Genomic DNA, 19454 nt, shown 5'->3' on the forward strand with positions numbered 1-19454 from the left:
TATACTGGGATGAACTGGGAGGGAACTGGGATTGAACTGGGCTGAACTGGTTTATACTGGGATTGAACTGGGCTGAACTGGGAAGGCACTGGTTCATACTGGTTCCTACTGGTTCCTACAGTCCATACCAGTCCAAACTGGTCCGTACTGGTCCATACTGGTCTCAGATCCTCCCTGCCTGCCTCAGTTTCCCCAGCAGGCTCTCCACACTCTCCACCTTCTCCCCTCCCCCCCTGGCTGGAGGTTCTTCGATTTTCAGGATTTTCAGTCGAGAGGAATTTGGGGAAATTCCCAAATCTGCGGCTGGGAGGATCTCCAGGGGCTTCTTCTTGGCTTTCTGGGGAGAAAAATGGGCAGTTTGGTTAAAAATGGGGAAAAATGGGAATTTCAGGGTGAGAAATGGGGAAAAAATGGGGAAAAAATGGGGAAAAAATGGGGAAAAAATGGGGAAAAAATGGGGAAAAAATGGGGAAAAAATGGAAATTTGGGGAAAATTTGGGGGGAAAAATGGGGAAAAAATGGGAATTTCAGTGAAAAATGGGGAAAAATGGGGAAAAATGGGGGAAAAATGGAGGAAAAATGGGGAATTTTGGTCAAAAATCGGGAAATTCAGGGGGAAAATGGGGAATTTGGGTGAAAAATAGGGAAAAAATGGGGAATTTTTGGTTAAAAATGAGGAATTTTTGGTGAAAAATGGGACAATTAGGGGAAAATGGGGAAAATGGGGAAATTCCCAAATCTGCGGTGGGAGGATCTGCAGGGGCTTCTTCTTGGCTTTCTGGGGAGAAAACGGAGTTTGGTTAAAATGGGGAAAAAATGGGAAAACAGGGTGAGAAATGGGGAAAATGGGAAAAAATGGGGAAAATGGGGAATGGGGAAAAATGGGGAAAATGGGAAATTCCCAAACTGCAGCTGGGAGGATCTGCAGAGGCTTCTTTTCTGGGGAGAAAACAGGAGTTTGGTTAAAAACGGGGAAAAATGGGGAATTTCGTGAAAATGGGGAAAAAATGGGGAAAAAATGGGGAAAAATGGGGGAAAAATGGGGGAAAAATGGGGAAAAATGGGGAAAAATGGGGGAAAAAATGGGGAATTTGGGTGAAAAATAGGGAAAAAATGGGGAATTTTTGGTAAAAAATGGGGAATTTGGGGTGAAAAATGGGACAATTTGGGGGAAAAATGGGGAAAAAATGGGGAAATTCCCAAATCTGCGGCTGGGAGGATCTGCAGGGGCTTCTTCTTGGCTTTCTGGGGAGAAAAACGGGGAGTTTGGTTAAAAATGGGGAAAAAATGGGAAAATTCAGGGTGAGAAATGGGGAAAAAATGGGGAAAAAATGGGGAAAAAATGGGGAAAAAATGGAAATTTGGGGAAAATTTGGGGGGAAAAATGGGGAAAAAATGGGAATTTCAGTGAAAAATGGGGAAAAATGGGGAAAAATGGGGGAAAAATGGAGGAAAAATGGGGAATTTTGGTCAAAAATCGGGAAATTCAGGGGGAAAATGGGGAATTTGGGTGAAAAATAGGGAAAAAATGGGGAATTTTTGGTTAAAAATGAGGAATTTTTGGTGAAAAATGGGACAATTCGGGGAAAAATGGGGAAAAAATGGGGAAATTCCCAAATCTGCGGCTGGGAGGATCTGCAGGGGCTTCTTCTTGGCTTTCTGGGGAGAAAAACGGGCAGTTTGGTTAAAAACGGGGAAAAAATGGGGAATTTCGGTGAAAAATGGGGAAATTCAGGGGGAAAATGGGGAATTTTGGTGAAAAATAAGGAAAAAATGGGGAATTTTTGGTAAAAAATGAGGAATTTGGGGTGAAAAATGGGGAAAAAATGGGGAAATTCCCAAATCTGCAGCTAGGAGGATCTGCAGAGGTTTCTTCTTGGCTTTCTGGGCAGAAAAACGGGGAGTTTGGTTAAAAATGGGGAAAAAATGGGAATTTTGGGTGAAAAATGGAGGAAAAATTGGGAATTTCAGTGAAAAATGGGGAAAAGATGGAGAAAAAATGGGGAAAAAATGGGGAATTTTGGTCAAAAATCGGGAAATTCAGGGGGAAAATGGGGAATTTGGGTGAAAAATAGGGAAAAAATGGGGAATTTGGGGTGAAAAATGGGACAATTCGGGGGAAAAATGGGGAAAAAATGGGGAAATTCCCAAATCTGCAGCTGGGAGGATCTCCAGGGGCTTCTTCTTGGCTTTCTGGGGAGAAAAACGGGGAGTTTGGTTAAAAATGGGGAAAAAATGGGGAAAAAATGGGGAAATTTGGGATGAAAAATGGGGAAAAAAATGGGGAATTCCGGGTAAAAAATGGGGAAAAAAAGGGGAATTTCAATGAAAAATGGGGAAAAAATGGGAATTTTGGGGGAAATGTGGGGAAATTGGGGTAAAAAATGGGGAAAAAATGGGGAATTTCAGTGAAAAATGGGGAAATTCAGTGAGAAATGGAGAAAAAAATGGGGAATTTCGGGGGGAAAATGGGACAATTCGGGGGAAAAATGGGGAAAAAATGGGGAAATTCCCAAATCTGCGGCTGGGAGGATCTGCAGGGGCTTCTTCTTGGCTTTCTGGGGAGAAAAATGGGGAGTTTGGTTAAAAATGGGGAAAACATGGGGAATTTCGGTGAAAAATGGGGAAAAAATGGGGAATTTCAGGTGAAATGTGCAGAAATTGGGGTGAAAAACAGGAAATTGGGTGAAAAATGGGGAATTTGGGTGAAAAATGGGGAACTGGGGGGAAATGTGGGGAATTCAGGAGAAAAATGGGAAAATTTGGGGAGAAAAATGAGGAAAAATTGGGGAATTTGGGTGAAAAATAGGCAATTTTGGAGAAAAATTGGGGAATTTGAGTGGAATGTGGGAAAATCAAATTAAAATTCAGTTTAAAATGTGAGGAAAACAACCTGGAATTGTCCTGAAAAATACATGAGAAATGGAATGGAAGGGGAACAGGTCTGGAAATGTCCCAAAAACAGCAGAAAAACAGGAGAAAAACATGAGGAAAACATGAGGAAAACACAAGAAAAACATGACAAAAATGTAAGGAAAACATGAGAAAAAGAGGAGGAAAATATGAGGAAAAACACGAAAAAAATATGAGAAAAACAGGAGAAAAACAAACAAAAAACAAAAAACCAAAAAAAAACCCCAAAAAAAACCCCAAAACCAAAATAAACCCCAAAACACCCAAAAAACAAAACCAAAAAAAAACCCAAAACCCCCCAAAATCCCAAAAATCCCACCAACAAAACCCACCAAAAAAACCCCAAAAACCCCAGAAACACCAAAAACCCCAAAATCCCAAAACCCCAAACCCCCAAAAATTAAAAAAAAATCCTAAACCCCCAAAACCCCAAAAATCAGAATAAAACCCCAAACCCCCAAAACCCCAAAACACCCCAAAACCAAAACACCCCAAAATCAGAATAAAAACCCCAAAACACCCCAAAAACCCCAAAAAATCAGAATAAAAACCTCAAAAACCCCAAAACAACCCAAAAACCCAAAAAGCCCCAAAAAACCCAAAAATCAGAATAAAAACCCCAAAACCCCCAAAAAATCAGAATAAAAACCCCAAAAACCCCAGAAACTCAGAATAAAACCCCAAAACACCCCAAAAAATCAGAATAAAACCCCAAAAACCCCAAAAATCAGAATAAAAACCCCAAAAAAACCCCAAAAATCAGAATAAAACCCTAAAAAAACCCCAAAAAATCAGAATAAAAACCCCAAAAATCAGAATAAAACTCCAAAAAACCCCAAAAACCTAAAAATCAGAATAAAAACCCCAAAAAACCCCAAAAATCAGAATAAAAACCCCAAAATCCCCCAAAACCCCAAACCCCTAAAACTCCCAAACCCCTAAAAGCCCCCAAAACACAAAAACCCCTAAAACACCCCTAAAACTCAAAAAATCAGAATAAAACCCGAAATTCCCCAAAAAACCCCAAAATCAGGAAAAACCCCAAAACCCCTAAAACCCCCAAAACCCCAAAACACCCCAAAACAACCAATAAACCCAAAAACCCCAAAACACCCAAAGAACCCGGAAAAACCAGAATAAAAACCCCAAAAACCCCAAAACCAGAATAAAAACCCCCTAAAAAACCCCAAAAATCAGAATAAAACCCCCAAAACACCCCCAAAAACCAAAAACCCAAAACCCCAAAAATCAGAATAAAAACCCCAAAAACCCCAAAAAGTCAGAATAAAAACCCCAAAAAAACCCAAAAAAAATCAGAATAAAAACCCCAAAAAAACCCCAAAAAATCAGAATAAAACCCCAAAAAAACTCCAAAAAATCAGAATAAAAACCTCAAAAAAAACCCAAAAAAACCCTAAAACATCGCCCAAAAACCCCAAAAAACCCCCAAAAAATCAGAATAAAAACCCCAAAAAAACCCCAAAAAGCCCCAAAAAATCAGAATAAAAACCCAAAAAACCTCCAAAAAATCGGAATAAAAACCCCAAAAAACCCCCAAAAAAACCAAAAAAAAAACCAAAAAAACCCAAAAAATCAGAATAAAAACCCCAAAAAAATCAGAATAAAAACCCCAAAAAACCCCAAAAAATCAGAATAGAAACCCCAAAACCCCAAAACCTCTAAAACCCCCAAAACCCCAAAAGTCGGAATAAAAACCCAAACACCCCAAAAATCAGAATAAAACCCCAAAATCAGAATAAAACCCCCAAAAACCCCAAAAAATCAGAATAAAAACCTCAAAAACCCCAAAAAATCAGAATAAAACCCAAAAACCCAAAACCCCCAAAACCCAAAACCTAAAAATCAGAATAAAAACCCCAAAACCCCAAAAACCCCAAAATCAGAATAAAAACCCAAAAAAACCCCAAAAAATCAGAATAAAACCCCAAAAAATCAGAATAAAAACCTGTAATTCTGATTAAACCTCAATCCGACAAATCCCCAAAAAAATCAGCATGATGTTGGGAAAGGTGGCGTATCTGGGCTGGTTCAGCCGCAGGTCTGCGTGAGAACTGCCGGTAGGTTGAGTTTGAGTTTCAAACCTCCATCATCTTCGCTCCACCTTGACTGATCTTCCTGCACCTCAACCTGAGAGGGAGCCCTGGGGGGAGAAAATACCAGTTTGGGGGGGAAAATTACCAGTATAAACTGGAAAATTCCCAGTTTGGGATGGAAAAATACCAGTTTGTGAAAATACCAGTATAAACCGGAAAATTCCCAGTTTGGGGAGAAAATTAGCAGCTTGGGTGTAAAATTTCAAGTTTGGGGAAGAAAGTATGTTTGAGATGGAAAATACCATTTGGGTGGAAAATTAGCAGTTTGGTGGAGAAATGACCAGTTTAGGGAAAATCAGTCATTGGAAAATAGCAGTTTGGGAGAGAGGTGTCCCAATATAAACTGAAAATTCAGTTTGAATAGGAAATCCCAGTTTGGGGTGAGAAAATACCAGTTTGGGGACAAAATTACCAGTTTGGGTGGACAAAATTACTCATTTTGGGGTTGACAAAATCAGTTTGGGATAGAAAAAACCTAGTTTGGGGGAGAAATTATCATGTTTGGGGGAGAAATTCTTAGTTTGGAATAGGGAATTCCCAGTTTGGGGGAAAATTCGTCCAGTGAGGAAATAGCAGTTTGGGATGGAAATTGAAAGAAAGTGGAATCCCAATTAGGATTGAACCTCAGTTTGGGGGAAAATACCTGTTGATGGAATGCAATGGAAAAAAAACAGTCTGGGATGGAAAAATAACCAGTTTGGGTGAGAAAAAACCAGTTTGGGGGAGAAATTACCAGTTTGGAATGGGAAATTCCCAGTTTGGGGGAGAAAATAGCAGTTTGGGGGGAAAAATTCCCAGTTTGGGGGCAGAAATACCAGTTTGGGGGGAGAAAATAGCAGTTTGGGATGGAAATTCCCAGTTTGGAATAGGAATGGAATGGAAAAAATAGCAGTTTGGGGTGAAAAAATACCACTTTGGGGGGAAAAAATACCAGTTTGGGATGGAAATTCCCAGTTTGGGATGGAAATTCCCAGTTTGGATTGAAAAAATACCAGTTTGGGAGGAGAAAATACCAGTTTGGGGGAGAAATTACCAGTTTGGGGGAGAAATTCCCAGTTTGGGGGGAAAAAATAGCAGTTTGGAATAGGAAATTCCCAGTTTGGAATGGAAAATTACCAGTTTGGGATGGAAATTCCCAGTATAAACTGGAAAATTACCAGTTTGGGGGGAGAAATTACCAGTTTGGGATGGAAAAAACAGTTTGGAACAGGAAATTCCCAGTTTGGGATGGGAAAATACCAGTTTGGATTAGGAAATCCCAGTATAAACTGGAAAATTCCCAGTTTGGGATGGAAAAACCAGTTTGGAACAGGAAATTCCAGTACAAACTGGTCAATTCCCAGTTTGGGATGGAAATTCCCAGTACAAACCAGTCCATTCCCAGTTCAAACCAGTCCATTCCCAGTACAAACCAGTCCATTCCCAGTTTGGGATGGAAATTACCAGTACAAACCAGTCCATTCCCAGTACAAACCAGTACAAACCGGTCCATTCCCAGTTTAAACTCGTCCATTCCCAGTACAAACCAGTGCATTCCCAGTACAAACCAGTGCATTCCCAGTACAAACCAGTCCATTCCCAGTTTGGGATGGAAATTCCCAGTTTAAACTGGTCAATTCCCAGTTTAAACTGGTCAATTCCCAGTTTAAACTGGTCAATTCCCAGTTTGGAGCAGGAAATTCCCAGTACAAACCAGTCCATTCCCAGTTCCCAACACAAATTCCCACAGGGGTGAATATATCCCACAACCCCCCGCGCCTAGGGGGTGAATATATCCCACAACCCCCCGCGCCTAGGGGGTGAGTATATCCCACAATTCCCCGCGGCAGGAAGCAGTGCATTCTGGGATACACACCCCCCATTACCGCGGTGCACTGTGGGATATATCCCCCCTTGCCCCGGCGTATCCCGGCATGCCCCGCGCGCGGCCTACCTGCGGCCAATCCAACATGGCGGCGAGCAGCTGCCCGGTCTGATTGCAGTCGTCATCGATCGCCTGAGGGGAGAGAGAGACAAATATACATATATATAGGGGATTTAGAGGGGATAGAGGGGTCTAGAGGGGATCTATGGGGGATAGAGGGGAGCTAGAGGGGATCTATAGGGGTGGAGCAGCTGCCCGGTCTGGTTACAGTTGTCATCGATCGCCTGAGGGGAGAATATAGAGATATATAGAGATCTATAGGGGATAGAGGGGAGATATAGGGGATCTGTAGGGGATAGAGGGGATAGAGGGGATCTAGAAGGGAGCTTTAGGGATCTATAGGGGTGGAGCAGCTGCCCGGTCTGGTTACAGTTGTCATCGATCGCCTGAGGGGAGAATATAGAGATATATATATATATATATAGGGGATCTGTAGGGGATAGAGGGGTCTAGAGGGGTCTAGAGGGGTGTATAAGGCTCTATAGGGGAGCCTATAGGGGTCTAGAGGGGGTCTGTAGGGATCTAGAGGGGATCTATAGGCGTCTAGAGGGTCTATAGGGGATCTAGAGGGGTCTAGAGAGGAGCTATAGGGGTTTATAGGGGATCTGTAGGGGAGCAATGGGGGATCTATAGGGGTCTGTAGGGGATCTAGAGGGTCTATAGGGTCTATAGGGGTGGAGCAGCTGCCCGGTCTGGTTACAGTCGTCATCAATTGCCTGAGGAGATATAGAGATATATATATACATATATAGGGGATCTATAGGGGATCTATGGGGGATAGAGGGGAGCTAAAGGGGTCTGTAGGGGATCTAGAGGGGTCTATAGGGGTCTATAGGGGATCTGTAAGGGATCTATAGGGTGGAGCAGCTGCCCGGTCTGGTTACAATCGTCATCGATCGCCTGAGGGGAGAGAGAAGGGAGATCTATAGGGGATCTAGAGGGGATCTGTAGGGGATCTGAGCTATAGGGGAGCTATAGGGGTCTGTAGGGGTCTATAGGGGAGCTGCAGGGGATCTATAGGGGAGCCTATAGGGGTCTAGAGGGGGTCTGTAGGGATCTAGAAGGGATCTCTAGGCGTCTAGAGGGTCTATAGGGGATCTAGAGGGGGTGGAGGGAATCTGTAGGGAGCTAGAGGGGATCTGTAGGGTCTATAGGGGATCTAGAGGGGTCTAGAGAGCAGCTGTAGGGGTTTATAGGGGATCTGTAGGGGAGCAATGGGGGATCTATAGGGATCTATAGGGTGGAGCAGCTGCCCGGTCTGGTTGCAGTCGTCATCGATCGCCTGGGGAGATATATAGGGGAGCTATAGGGGGTCTGTAGGGGTCTATAGGGGATCTTTGGGGCATCTATAGGGGTCTGTAGGGGAGCTAGAGCGGAGCTAGAGGGGATCTAGGGGTCTATAGGGGATCTAGAGGGATCTGTAGGGGTCTGTAGGGATCTATAGGGGATATAGGGGTCTGTAGGGGAGCTATAGGGGAGCCTATAGGGGATCTATAGGGGAGCTATAGGGGCCTATAGGGGTCTAGAGGGGATCTATAGGGTCTATAGGGGTCTATAGGGGATCTGTAGGGGATAGAGGTATCTATAGGGTCTATAGGGGATCTATAGGGGAGCCTATAGGGGTCTATAGGGAATCTAGGGGGGAGCTATAGGGGATAGAGGGGAGTCTGTAAGGGGATAGAGGGGGCTCTATAGGGGAGCTATAGGGGAGCTATAGGGATCTTTGGGGAACAGAGGTGTCTATAGGGGTCTGTAGGGGATCTATAAGGTCTCTATAAGGTCTCTATAGTGTCTCACCTGCTTTCCCAGCAGCACCAGGTTGGGCTGCAGCTTCCCCACCAGGATCCATATGATTCTATAGGATCTCTATAGGGTCACTGTAGGGTTCTATAGGGTCTATAGGGATCTATATGATATCTATAGGGTTCTATAGGGATCTATAGGATCCATAGTGTCTCACCTGTTTCCCCAGCAGCACCAGGTTGGGCTGCAGTTTCCCCACCAGAGATCTATAGGATTCTATAGGATCTCTATAGGATCTCTATAGGGTTCTATAGGGTTCCATAGGTCTCTATAGGGTCTATAGGGATCTATAAGGTCTCTATAATGTCTCACCTGTTTCCCCAGCAGCACCAGCTGAGGCTGCAGTTTCCCCACCAGGATCTATATGATTCTATAGGGATCTATAGGATTCTATAGGTCTCTATAGTGTTCTATAGGGTCTATAGGGATCTATAAGGTCTCTATAGGGTCTCACCTGCTTTCCCAGCAGCACCAGGTTGGGCTGCAGTTTCCCCACCAGGATCTATAGGATTCTATAGGATCTCCATAGGATCTCTATGGGGTTCCATAGTGTTCTATAGGGTCTCTATAGGGTCTCTATAGGGATCCATAGGGTCTCTATAGGATCTATAGGGTCTCACCTGTTTCCCCAGCAGCACCAGCTGAGGCTGCAGCTTCCCCACCAGGATCTATAGGATTCTATAGGATCTCCATAGGATCTCTATAGGGTTCCATAGTGTTCTCTATAGGATCTATAGGGTCTCACCTGTTTCCCCAGCAGCACCAGGTTGGGCTGCAGTTTCCCCACCAGAGATCTATAGGATTCTATAGGATCTCTACAGGATCTCTATAGGGTTCTATAGTGTTCTATAGGGTCTCTATAGGGTTCTATAGGATCTATAAGGTCTCTATAATGTCTCACCTGTTTCCCCAGCAGCACCAGCTGTGGCTGCAGTTTCCCCACCAGCCCGGCCAGCGCTGTGGCTACCTGCAGAGGCCCGGGGGCTACCTGCCCCTCCCCCACCTCGGCCAGCACCGCCCGGTCTGCGCCAACGGCCAGGGCTGTCCTCAGGGTCTCCTGCGGGCAGGAAAGGGTTAAAATTGTCTGGAATATACCCAAAATATCCTGAAATCATCCCAAAAATATCCTGAAAATATCCTGAAATTATTGACAAAAACACATTGAAATTATCCCAAAAACAGCCAACGGCCAGGGCTGTGCGGAGGGTCTCCTGCGGGCAGGAAAGGGTTAAAAATACACCCAAAATATCCTGAAATTATCCTGAAATTATCATAAAAATATCATAGAAATATCACTGAAAATATCCTGAAATTATCCCAAAACCAGCCAATGGCCAGGGCTGTCCTCAGGGTCTCCTGCAGGCAGGAAAGGGTTAAAAATATACCCAAAATATCCTGAAATTATCCCAAAAATATCCTGAAAATATCCTAAAAATATCCTGAAAATATCATAGAAATATCACTGAAATATCCTGAAAAAATCCCAAAAATATCCCACGGCCAGGGCTGTGTGGAGGGTTTCCTGCGGGCAGGAAGGGGTTAAAAATATACCCAAAATGTCCTGAAATTATCATAAAAATATCTCCAAAAATATCCTGAAATTATCCTGAAATTATCCTAGAAATGTCACTGAAATCTCCTGAAAATATCCTGAAAATATCCTGAAAATGTCACCAAAATATCCTGAAAATATCCCAAAAATATCCCGAAAATATCCTGAAAATATCATAAAAATATCGCTGAAAATATCCTAAAAATGTCCTGGAAAAATCCCGAAAGTATCCTGAAAATATCCCCAAAATATCCTAAAAATGTCCTGAAAATATCCTGAAAAAATCCCAAAAATATCCTGAAATTATTATAAAAATATCCTGAAAATGTCCTGAAAATATCCCAAAAATATCCTGAAAATATCCCAAAAATATCCTGAAAATATCCCGAAATTATCCTGAAATTATCATAGAAATATCACGGAAAATATCTCAAAAATATCCTGAAAATGTCATAGAAATATCCTGAAAATATCCTGAAAATATCCCAAAAATATCCTGAAAATATCCCAAAAATATCCCAAAAATATCCCGAAAATATCCTGAAAATATCCTGAAAATACACTGAAAATATCCAAAAAATATCCTGAAAATATCCTGAAAATATCCTAAAAATATCCCGAAAATATCCTGAAAATATCCTGAAAATATCCCCAAAATATCCTGAAAATGTCCTGAAAATGTCCCATAAAAATCCTGAAAATATCCTGAAAATGTCCCCAAAATATCCTGAAAATATCCCAAAAATATCCTGAAAATATCCCAAAAATATCCCACGGCCAGGGCTGTGCGGAGGGTTTCCTGCGGGCAGGAAGGGGTTAAAAACATCCCCAAAATCTCCCAAAAATATCCTGAAATTATCATAAAAATATCACTGAAAAAATCCCAAAAATATCCTAAAAATGTCCTGAAAATATCCTGAAAAAATCCCAAAAATATCCTGAAATTATCATAAAAATATCCTGAAAATGTCCTGAAAATATCCCAAAAATATCCTGAAAAAATCCCGAAATTATCCTGAAATTATCATAGAAATATCACGGAAAATATCCCAAAAATATCCTGAAAATGTCCTGAAAATGTCACTGAAAGTATCCTAAAAATGTCACAAAAATATCCCCAAAATATCCCAAAAATATCCCAAAAATATCCTGAAAATATCCCCAAAATATCCTAAAAATACACTGAAAATATCCCAAAATATCCAAAAAATATCCTGAAATTATCATAAAAATATCCTGAAAATATCCTGAAAATGTCACAAAAATATTCTGAAAATATCCCGGAAAAATAATTTTAAAAAAACCCCAAAAAAATCCCAAAAATATCCCCAAAATGTCCTGAAAATGTCACAAAAATATCCCAAAAATATCCTGAAAATATTCCTGAAAATATCCCAAAAACCACCAAAACACAACAAAAATATCATAAAAATCAAAATAAAAATCACAATAAAAATACAACAAAAATCACAATAAAACTACAAAAAAATCAAATTAAAACCACAACAAAAATGCAATAAAAATACCAAAAAAAGGAACCAAATTACCCAAAAAATACAACAAAAAAAGGTATTTTTTGGGGTATTTTTCAGGTGATTTTGGCTGTTTTTAGGGTGATTTTGGGGCAGTTTTTGGGGTGGTTTTGGGGGATTTCAGGATGGTTTTTGGGATGATTTTTAGGGCAATTTTGGGGTGGTTTTGGGAGGGTTTCGAGGTGGTTTTTGGGTATTTTTTGGGGTAATTTTGGGCTGATTTTGGGGTGATTTTGGGGGATTTTTGCAGGTATTTTTGGGGGGATTTTGGGCTAATTTTGGGGTGATTTTGGGCTGGTTTTGGGGTGGTTTTGGGCTATTTTTGGGCTGGTTTTGGGGTGATTTTGGGGTATTTTTGGGCTGGTTTTGGGGTATTTTTCCAGGTATTTTTGGGATGATTTTGGGGTGTTTTTGGGGTATTTTTGCAGGTATTTTTTGGGGGATTTTGGGCTATTTTTGGGGTGATTTTGGGCCATTTTTGGGGTGATTTTGGGATGTTTTCGCAGGTATTTTTGGGCTGGTTTTGGGCTATTTTTGGGCTGTTTTGGGGTTTTTTTTGGGCTGATTTTGGGCTATTTTTGGGGTGATTTTGGGGTATTTTTGCAGGTATTTTTGGGCTGATTTTGGGGTGATTTTGGGCTATTTTTGGGGTGATTTTGGGCTATTTTTGGGCTGATTTTGGGGTGTTTTTCTCTCACCTGGCTGGCCTTGGTGCCCAGAGTTGCCACGATGATCTCACTGACCTTCCCAGCGTTTTTCAGCCTTTTTTGGGTCATTTTGGGGTATTTTTAGGGCTTTTTTTGGGTATTTTTGTCGTGGGTTTTGGGTGGTTTCAGGATGGTTTTTGGGGTGTTTTTAGGATGGTTTTGAGCTATTTTTGGGGTAATTTTCAGGTGTTTTTGTTGCATTTTTGTTGCGTTTTTGTGGCGTTTTTTGGCTGTTTTTGGGGTAATTTTCTTGTACTCTCGCTATGGTTTTGCTGTGGTTTTTGGGTCAATTTTGGGCTGTTTTTGGGGAGTTTTTGGGCTGATTTTGGGGTGTTTTTCTCTCACCTGGCTGGCCTTGGTGCCCAGAGTTGCCACGATGATCTCACTGACCTTCCCAGCCTCTTTCAGCCTCACAGCTTTTTTGGGTGATTTTGGGGTATTTTTGCAGGTATTTTTGGGCTATTTTTGGGGTATTTTTGCAGTTATTTTTGTGCTGTTTTGGATGATTTTGGGCTATTTTTGCAGGTATTTTTGGGGTGATTTTGCAGGTTTTTTTTGGCTATTTTTGGGCTGATTTTGGGCTGTTTTTGGGGAGTTTTTGGGGTGTTTTTCTCTCACCTGGCTGGCCTTGGTGCCCAGAGTTGCCACGATGATCTCACTCACTTTTCCAGCCTCTTTCAGCCTCACAGCTTTTTTGGGTGATTTTGGGCTACTTTTGCAGGTATTTTTGGGGTGTTTTTGGGCTGGTTTTGGGTGATTTTTGTGGTATTTTTGCAGGTAATTTTGGGGTGTTTTTGCAGGTATTTTTGGGGTGATTTTTGGGTGATTTTTGTGGTATTTTTGGCTGATTTTGGGGTGTTTTTGCAGATATTTTTGTACTGTTTTGGATGATTTTGGGGTATTTTTGCAGGTATTTTTTGGCTGATTGTGAGGTGATTTTGGGCTATTTTTGGGCTATTTTTGGGGTGATTTTGGGGTATTTTTGCAGGTATTTTTGGGGTGATTTTGGGGTGATTTTGGGCTATTTTTGGGCTGTTTTTGGGGTGTTTTTCTCTCACCTGGCTGGCCTTACTGCCCAGTGTTGCCACGATGATCTCACTGACCTTCCCAGCCTCTTTCAGCCTCACAGCTTTTTTGGGTGATTTTGGGCTACTTTTGCAGGTATTTTTGGGGTGTTTTTGGGCTGGTTTTGGGGTGATTTTGCAGGTATTTTTTGGGCTGGTTTTGGGGTATTTTTGGGTCAATTTTGGGGTATTTTTGGGCTGTTTTTGGGGCTATTTTGGGCTATTTTTGCAGGTATTTTTGGGCTGATTTTGGGGTGATTTTGGGCTGTTTTTGGGCTGATTTTGGGGTGATTTTGGGGTATTTTTGCACGTATTTTTGGGCTATTTTTGCAGGTATTTTTGGGCTATTTTTGCAGGTATTTTTGGGGTGATTTTGGGGTGTTTTTGGGCTATTTTTGGGCTATTTTTGCAGGTAATTTTGGGCTGGTTTTGGGGTGGTTTTGGGCTATTTTTGGGCTATTTTTGCAGGTATTTTGGGGGGGATTTTGGGCTATTTTTGGGGTGATTTTGGGCTATTTTTGGGGTGATTTTGGGCTGTTTTGGGGGTTTTTTTGGGCTGATTTTGGGCTATTTTTGGGGTGATTTTGGGGTATTTTTCCAGGTATTTTTGCAGGTATTTTTGGGGTGATTTTGGGCTGTTTTTGGGGTGATTTTGGGGTGTTTTTCTCTCACCTGGCTGGCCTTGGTGCCCAGCGTTGCCACGATGATCTCACTCACTTTTCCAGCCTCTTTCAGCCTTTTTTGGGGGATTTTGGGTGGTTTTTGGGATATTTTTGTTGTCTTTTTTGAGTGGTTTCAGGACGGTTTTTGGGATTTTTTTTTTTGGTGGTTTTTGGGTACTTTTGGGGTGTTTTTTGTTGTGGTTTTGTTGCATTTTTTTTTCCATTTTTCTTGTGTTTCCAAAACCAACCTAAAACCACCCGAAAACCACAACAAAAACACAACAAAAATTGCAACAAAAATGCAACAAAAATACCATAAAATCGCAATAAAAACACAACAAAAACGCAATAAAAATACTATAGAAATACGAAAAAGTCACAATCAAATATGATAAAAACACAATAAAAATCCCCAAAAAATCACAATAAAAAGACAAGGAAATCACAAAAAAAAAAAAACCCCACAACCCCAATAAAAATACAACAAAAATGTGATAAAAATACAATAAAAATCCCCCAAAAAATCAAAAAAAAACCCCAAAAAATTCCCAAAAATCCCCAAAAAATTAAAAAATAAACCTCTCACCTGGCTGGCCTTGGTGCCCAGAGTTGCCACGATGATCTCACTGACTTTTCCAGCCTCTTTCAGCCTCACAGCTTCCTCCAGAGCGATTTCACAGAAAGGGTTCAGAGAGTGTTTGACTCCCTGGGTCTGAACTGCTGAGCCGCCCGGGGCGACCCGGACCTGGGAACGGGGAAATTTGGGAAAAAATGGGATTTTGGGGGAAAAATGGGGAAAAAATTGGGGTTTTGGGAGAGAAAAATAGGGATTTGGGGGGGAAAAATTGGGGGAAAAATGGGATTTGGGGGAAAAATTGGGAGTTTGGGGGGAAAAATTGGGGATTTGGGGGGAAATTTGGGGAAAAAATGGGATTTTGGGAGAGAAAATGGGGTTTTTGAGAAGAAAAAATGGGATTTTGGGGGAAAAAATGGGATTTTGGGGAAAATTTGGGGAAAAATTGGGGTTTTGGGAGAGAAAAATAGGGATTTTGGGGGGAAAAATTGGGGAAAAAATGGGATTTTGAGGGAAATTTGGGGAAAAAATTGGGGATTTTAGGGAAAAATTTGGGGTTTGGGAGAGAAATTGGGATTTTTGGAGGGAAAAAATGGGATTTTGGGAGAGAAATTGGGGTTTTTAGGAGAAAATTGGGATTTTGGGGGGAAAAATGGGATTTTGGGGAAATTTGGGGGAAAAATGGTTTGGGGATTTGGGGGAAAATTGGGGTTTTGGGGGAAAATAGGGATTTTGGGGGAAAAAGGGGAGTTTGGGGGAAAATGATTGGGAATTTGGGGAAAAATGGATTTTGGGGGAAAAATTGGGGAGTTTGGGGGAAATGTTCAGGAAAAATGTTGGGAGGAATTGGGGTTATTGGGGAAAATTGGGATTTTGGGGAAAATTTAGGGAAAATTTGGATTTTGAGGGGAGAATTGGGATTTTGGGGAAAATTTGGGGTTTTGGGAAAATTTGAAAATTGGGATTTGGGGGAAATTTGGGGGAAATGGATTTTGGGAAAAATGGTATTTTGGGGGAAAATGGGGGTTTGGGGGGGAGAATTGGGGATTTGGGGGAAATTTGGGGGAAAATTGGATTTGGGAATATTTGGGAAAATCTGGGGTTTTGGGGATTTGGGGGAAAAATGGGATTTTGGGGTGAAAAAATGGGGTTTGGGGAGAAAAATTGGGGTTTTGGGAGAGAAAATGGGCATTTTGGAGGTAAAAATTGGGGGTTTGGGAAAGAAATTGGGATTTTTTGGGGAAAAAATGGGATTTTGGGGAGAAAATATTGGGATTTTGGGGAAAATTTGGGGAAAAATGGGGTTTTGGGGAAAATTTGGGGTTTTGGGGAGAAAAATGGGATTTTGGGGGAATTTGGGGATAAATATTGGGATTTTGGGAAAGAAATTGGGGTTTTTTGGGGGGAAAAAGGGGTTTTTAGGAGGAAAAATTGGGATTTTGGGGAAAAATTGGGGAAAAAATTGGGGTTTTGGGAGAGAAATTGGGGTTTTTGGGAGAAAAAATGGGATTTTGGGGGGAATTTGGGGAAAAAATTGGTGTTTTGGGGGGAAAAATGGGACTTTGGGAAAGAAATTGGGGTTTTGGGAGAGAAAATGGGGTTTTTGGGAGGAAAAATTGGGATTTTGGGGGAATTTGGGGCGGAAATTCGGGAATATTGGGGGAAATTTGGGATTTGCGGGCAGAAAATTAGGATTTTCGGGGGCAAATTAGGGATTTTGGGGGGAAATCTGGGATTCATGAAATTTCGGATTTTGGGGGGAAATTTGAGATTTTGAAGGAGAAATTTGGGGTTTTCGGGCAGAAATTTGGGGTTTTCAGAGACTTCGGGATGGAAATTTGCGATTTTGGGGAAGAAATTGGGATTTTCGGGGGTTTTGGGGCGAAAATTTGGGATTTTGGGATAGAAATTCGGAATTTTGGGGCGGAAATTTCGGATTTTGGGGCGGAAATTGGGATTTTCAGGGACTTCGGGGTGGAAATTTGAGATTTTGGGGGACGAAATTTGGGATTTTCCGGCGAAAATTTGGGATTTTGGGATAGAAATCTGGGATTTTCCGGGAGAAATCTGGGATTTCAGGGGGAAATTTAGGATTTTCGGGGAGGAAATTTGGGATTTTGGGGCAGAAATTTGCGATTTTCGGGCGGAAATTGGGGATTTTGGGGCGGAAATTTGGGATATTTGGGATTTTCGGGCAGAAATTTGGGATTTTGGGGGGAAGTTGGGATTTGAATGAAAATCGGATCTTTAGGGGGAAATCTGGGGATTTTGGGGAAATTGGATTTTTGGGGGATTTTGGGGCGGAAATTTGGGATTTCCGGGCGGAAATTCGGGAATTCCGGACGCTCCGCCCATTCTCCACTTCCCGGCAATTCTGGAGATTTTCGGGATTTTGGGAATTTCGGGATTTTTCCCCCAAATTTGGGGATTTTTTCCCCCAAAATTACCTTGACGGCGAAGTCAATGACGCGCTTCACCCCAACGAGCACGCGCAGAGCCGCCATTGCTAGGCCACGCCCACAAACCCCAAACCACGCCCACAAACTCACAAACCACGCCCACAAACCCCAAACCACGCCCACGAACCACAAACCACGCCCACAAACCCCAAGCCACGCCCACAAACTCACAAACCACGCCCACAAGCCCCAAACCACGCCCACAAACCCCACAAGCCACGCCCACCGCCCTAGCCACGCCCACCCCATTCAATCCTATTGATTCCATTGCGCATGCGCGGAAAGGTTAGGCGATTTCCTAAGCCACGCCCGCCGCGCTGTCAATCAAACGGCGCCCTCGGCTAAGCCACGCCCCCTGGTGGATGACGTAATGCCGAGAGCTGGCGCATGCGCAATAAAGGCGAAGCGGAAGCGTTTTGGATTTTGGGGTTTTTTTGCGGTTTTTTGGGGTTTTTCTACCTCAAAAAAAAATCTCAGATTTCTTCCCAAAAGGTCTCAGTTTTGTTCCCCAAAAATCTCAGTTTTATTCCCAAAAATTCGCAGTTTTTTCCCCCAAAAATCTCAGTTTTCTTCCCAAAAATATCTCTGTTTTCTACCCCAAAAATCCCAATTTTCTTCCCAAAAATCTCAGTTTTCTACCCCAAAAATCTCAGTTTTCTACCCCAAAAATCTCAGTTTTCTACCCCGAAAATTCCTATTTTTCCAAAGAAAACCTTCCGTTTTCTTCCCCAAAAATCTCGGTTTTCTTCCCAAAAAAACCTCCGTTTTCTACCCCAAAATATCTCATTTTTCTCCCCAAAAATCTCAATTTTCTTCCCAAAAAATTCGCAGTTTGATTCCCAAAAAGTCTCATTTTTATTCCCAAAAATCCCAATTTTCTTCCTCCAAAAATCTCAGTTTTCCACCCAAAATATCTCACTTTTCGACCCCAAAAATCCCAATTTTCTCCCCCAAAAATTCCTATTTTTCCAAAAAAAATTCACTTTTCTTCCCCAAAAATCTCCAAATTCCCAATTTTTCCCCCCAAAACTTCCCCGAAAACCCGAAATTCCCAATTTTTCCCACTAAAAAATCCCCAAATTCCCAATTTTTCCCCCAAAACTTCCCCAAATTCCCACTTTTTCACCGCGAAAAACCCCAAATTCCCAATTTTTCCCCCCAAAACTTCCCCGAAAAGCCGAAATTCCCAATTTTTCCCATTTAAAAATCCCCAAATTCCCATTTATTCTATCAAAATTCCTTCCTGGCCACCAGAATTCCCCAAATTCCCAGTTTTTCACCCCAAAACCCCTCCGGTTTAGTCCCCAAAAATCTCAGTTTTCTTCCCAAAAATTTCCCAATTTTCTCCCCCAAAAATTCCTATTTTTCCAAAGAAAACCTCAATTTTCTTCCCCAAAAATCTGTTTTCCACCCAAAAATCCCAAATTTCTTCCCCAAAAATCCCAATTTTCTTCCCAAAAAAATCCCAATTTTCTCCCCCAAAATCCCTATTTTTCTAAAAAAAAATTCACTTTTCTTCCCCCAAAAATCTCCAAATTCCCAATTTTTCCCCCCAAAACTTCCCCAAAAACCCTCAAATTCCCAGTTTTTCCCCCAAAAATTCCCCCAAAAATCCCTAAATTCCCAATTTTTCCCATTAAAAAAATCCCCAAATTCCCATTTTTTCCCCCAAAAAATTCCCCAAAAATCCCCAAATTCCCAATTTTTCCCACTAAAAAATCCCCAAATTCCCGATTTTTCACTCCCAAAACCCCAAATTCCCAATTTTTCCCACTAAAAAATCCCCAAATTCCCAATTTTTCCCACTAAAAAAATCCCCAAATTCCAATTTTCCCCCAAAAATCTCCAAATTCCCAATTTTTCCCACTAAACAATCCCCCAATTCCCACTTTTTCCCACTAAAAAATCCCCAAAATTCCCAATTTTTCCCCCAAAACTTCCCCAAAAACCCTCAAATTCCCAGTTTTTCACCCCAAAACTTCCCCAAATTCCCACTTTTTCCCCCCAAAACTTCCCATTTTCCCCAAACTCTCCCCCGAGGCTGCGATAAGCTTCTCGCTAATTGCAATTAATGATTAATTGGAGAAGAAAAGGCTCTGCTCGCCCCTCCCCCCCCCGATAAGGAGATCGATAAGGAGATCGATAAGGGG

The 19454-nt window shown here is 41.8% G+C and overlaps 1 protein-coding gene across 1 annotated transcript; it reads right to left on the reverse strand.

Annotated features, from left to right (window-relative positions):
* Positions 1-2405: 2405 nt before the first annotated feature.
* On the reverse strand, positions 2406-17393 carry LOC146423526 (electron transfer flavoprotein subunit beta-like). Its single transcript, XM_085044633.1, has 6 exons — positions 17293-17393; positions 14858-15016; positions 9681-9811; positions 9209-9233; positions 6961-7023; positions 2406-2558 (listed from the first exon to the last, which is right to left on the reverse strand). Exons 1-6 carry the CDS (start codon positions 17347-17349, stop codon positions 2406-2408), a joined length of 588 nt encoding a protein of 195 aa, XP_084900759.1. The 5' UTR covers positions 17350-17393.
* Positions 17394-19454: the final 2061 nt, after the last annotated feature.

This window comes from Lichenostomus cassidix, unplaced genomic scaffold, assembly GCF_008360975.1.
Source record: "Lichenostomus cassidix isolate B80296 unplaced genomic scaffold, HeHo_3.0 HiC_scaffold_37, whole genome shotgun sequence".
In the NCBI taxonomy this organism is placed as follows: Eukaryota; Metazoa; Chordata; class Aves; order Passeriformes; family Meliphagidae; genus Lichenostomus; species Lichenostomus cassidix.